General features: G+C 40.6%; 1 protein-coding gene across 1 annotated transcript in view; it reads left to right on the forward strand.

The window, feature by feature from the left end:
• The window catches only part of LOC106331121, a 3,856-nt gene extending 1,891 nt beyond the window's left edge, over positions 1-1,965 (forward strand). Inside the window, exons 3-7 of the mRNA XM_013769457.1 lie at positions 771-965; positions 1,055-1,166; positions 1,243-1,400; positions 1,481-1,601; positions 1,669-1,965. Coding sequence (XP_013624911.1) covers positions 771-965; positions 1,055-1,166; positions 1,243-1,400; positions 1,481-1,601; positions 1,669-1,965 — 883 coding nt within the window. The remainder of the gene's footprint in view (positions 1-770; positions 966-1,054; positions 1,167-1,242; positions 1,401-1,480; positions 1,602-1,668) is intronic.
• The last annotated feature ends 844 nt before the right edge of the window (positions 1,966-2,809 follow it).

Below are 2,809 nucleotides of genomic sequence, written 5' to 3' on the forward strand. Positions count from 1 at the left end.
GACCTAGGAGTGAGTATATAAGGAGTCCTAGGGCGTGAGGCACGGGGACAACTTTTTAGACTGAGAACTCTCGGCACTTAGAAACTCTGAGGCATTATTCTCGACATGCTCTGTTTCCATGACTGGCACCCGATTACCAGACGAACGTGCACAAGCAGTTCGATCTCTTGGTTCACTCTTGGATTACGTTCGGCTTGATTCTCGAAAGGGGTACGTAGGCAGCCTTTCATAAGGTTCAGTTCGAAATCTATCAAAAACCTTTTATGTATTTTCTTCGTCTTTTGTTATCGAGCTGCGAGTCAACTAGGTTTGAGCTTTTAGGCCGCTAGAACTAGGTAACTCGCTGACAGCCTTTGCGGCCAAAGCTTTTATGATCTCTTGTAATGATCGCAACGCTCTCACGCGGACTCGAAATAAGATCTACTGTTTTCTCTAAACTCGTCTGTTATCTTTTCATGATTTCCGCATATATTTGGTCACTTGCCGTTGGCTCTCGCAGAGATCCGGGACCTCTGGTAAATTAGGGTTTTCCTAGTTTCCTAATTTAAACGTAAATCGACAGTGCAAAGTTCGGTTCCCACAATTATGTCGGTCACGTGAAACTGGTGAATGAGAAGGCCTTGACTGACAGTCTTGTGCTTGATGAAGTCGAGATAGCTTCTTCAAGAAGAATTTTGGTCCATGTCCAGACACGAGTGAGTTCTCTCTAGTGTTTATGCTATATATGCGTATACGTGTTTTGCTTACCACATGAGTTTGGTTTTATGCAGTGGTCCTGTCATGAAGCTGTACATATGGGACAAGGCCGCTGCAGTCTTCTGTGAGAAGTTTAAAGCACTTGGAAAACCTCCAACTGTTATTGATCATATTGGTCATATTGCAGGTGCCTTATCTCTGTCATCTCTATCATCCTCGCGTGTGTTTTTTGATATGGATGTTCAAGCAACCAGAGAATGTCTGGCTTGGTATGTGTTCTTTATTGATTTGGAACGTCTATTTCAGTCCACCAAGCATTTTACTTTTTAAAAAATTTTGTTTCCGAACATTTTCTCAGGTTTGAATCGAACACGGAAGTTGCCAATAGGGTGAATGCTGAGATTGTCACCAAAGCTGAGACGGCTACTATAGGGGAATTGTTATCTTACATGAAGCAGGAAGGGGCAAAGGTACATTAATTCATTCTTTCGTCCATACGTTGCGCTGGCTTTAGTTATTTAGTATATTCTCTGATGTAATTTGCAGGTCGCTTGGTTCGAGTGCACATCCACTATTGATGATATTGTGTGTGACTCGGCGTGGTATTATATTGCTTGTGGTGGGTGCAAGACTAAAGCAACCAAAGGGCCTACCACGCTTATGTGTAAGAAGTGTGGAAAGACTGAGATTGTCGGCGCTGCGGAGTAAGATTTGTATTCATAGTTTTTTTTTTTTGGTGTCAGATACACTTTCAGCATCCATTATTAATGTTCTTGTATCATAGGTATCTCACGAAGCTCTCTGTCTATGACAACAATGATCACGCTAGCTTTGTGCTTCTCGGCGATGCTGGGCGTGAGTTGACTGGGATGAAAGCCTCAGAATTGGTTGAGAGCTACTTTGAGGTAATTACATACCGATCCGCCATTCAGGGTTAGATTGTGTTCTAACACATGTTTGAATTTGTATTAGGCCAATGAAAGCGTCGGAGATGATCATGTAGTCCCGGTGCCACCGTCTCTGACTGATTCCATTGGACAGACTCGCACATTCGTTATCAAGGTATCAAAACACAACCTGGATGGCAAGACCCAGTCTTTGACTGTCACCAAAGTTCTCCCTCTAAAAGTTCCAGCACTTGAAGGCAACATAGATGAGGACGTGGAAGAGGAGCCTGCTGATGAGAAGGATGGAGCTGCAGATGGGACTGTGAAAAGGAACTCTGATGGGATCGAGTCTGGAGAGACCAAGCGTGCCAAATGTGGCTAATAAATTTTGAGTACTGTTTCTTTGTTTTCATAAAGACTATGCTTCGTTTTTTCATCTTTAGACTTTGCTTTTGTGTCATTTGAACAATCTTGGTGTTTAATAAAGACTATGTTTTGTTTTCTCACTACAACAAATATGTACATTCTTAGCTCACGAAAAACGCTATAATAGGACTTTCATAAATACACATACCAGAACCAAAACCAAAATCTAAACCTAATTTTACAAAACTAAAACTAATTCCTCCATGCCCTCAGCATCGACTCCTTTCTTCAAGTACTGGCTGAAGTGAGTCTGAAACTTCTCTGGCTGATCTTCATTCAACATCTTCATGTAGTTTGAGACATGACCATCGTAGATGTAGTTCATGTGGATTTCAGTATCAAGTTGTTTGTTCTCCTTCTAGTACCTTCAACAAGAAACACAATCCAATCAAAGCTTTAGCAGCCAGGTACACGTTGAACCAAAGAGTTAAGACCAATCTCCCTCAAACATGTTTGAACCGAAAATGGTGTGTTTGTCGGATTCATACAATGAAGAATTTAAAAAATAGATTTCTTAGATTCTTGAGGCTAAATAGAAATCAACATAGAAATCAAATGGAGAAAGAACATCAAAAAGAATTTATTGATTAAAGATTATATTACATGTATGATTACAAGTGTAAATAAATCTAAGAATCAATAAGCTCTTTGTATGAAGTGTTTAATGTGTCAAAATGGGAGAAGAGAGATCCCTTGCTCAAGAGAGATATCTCTTTATTTATACAAATATATGTCTAGGGTTTTCTAGCCAAATGGGCCTAGTACATTGTCTAATGGGCCTTGAGGGAGGATGTAAATCC

This window comes from Brassica oleracea, chromosome C3, assembly GCF_000695525.1.
Source record: "Brassica oleracea var. oleracea cultivar TO1000 chromosome C3, BOL, whole genome shotgun sequence".
NCBI lineage: Eukaryota > Viridiplantae > Streptophyta > Magnoliopsida > Brassicales > Brassicaceae > Brassica > Brassica oleracea.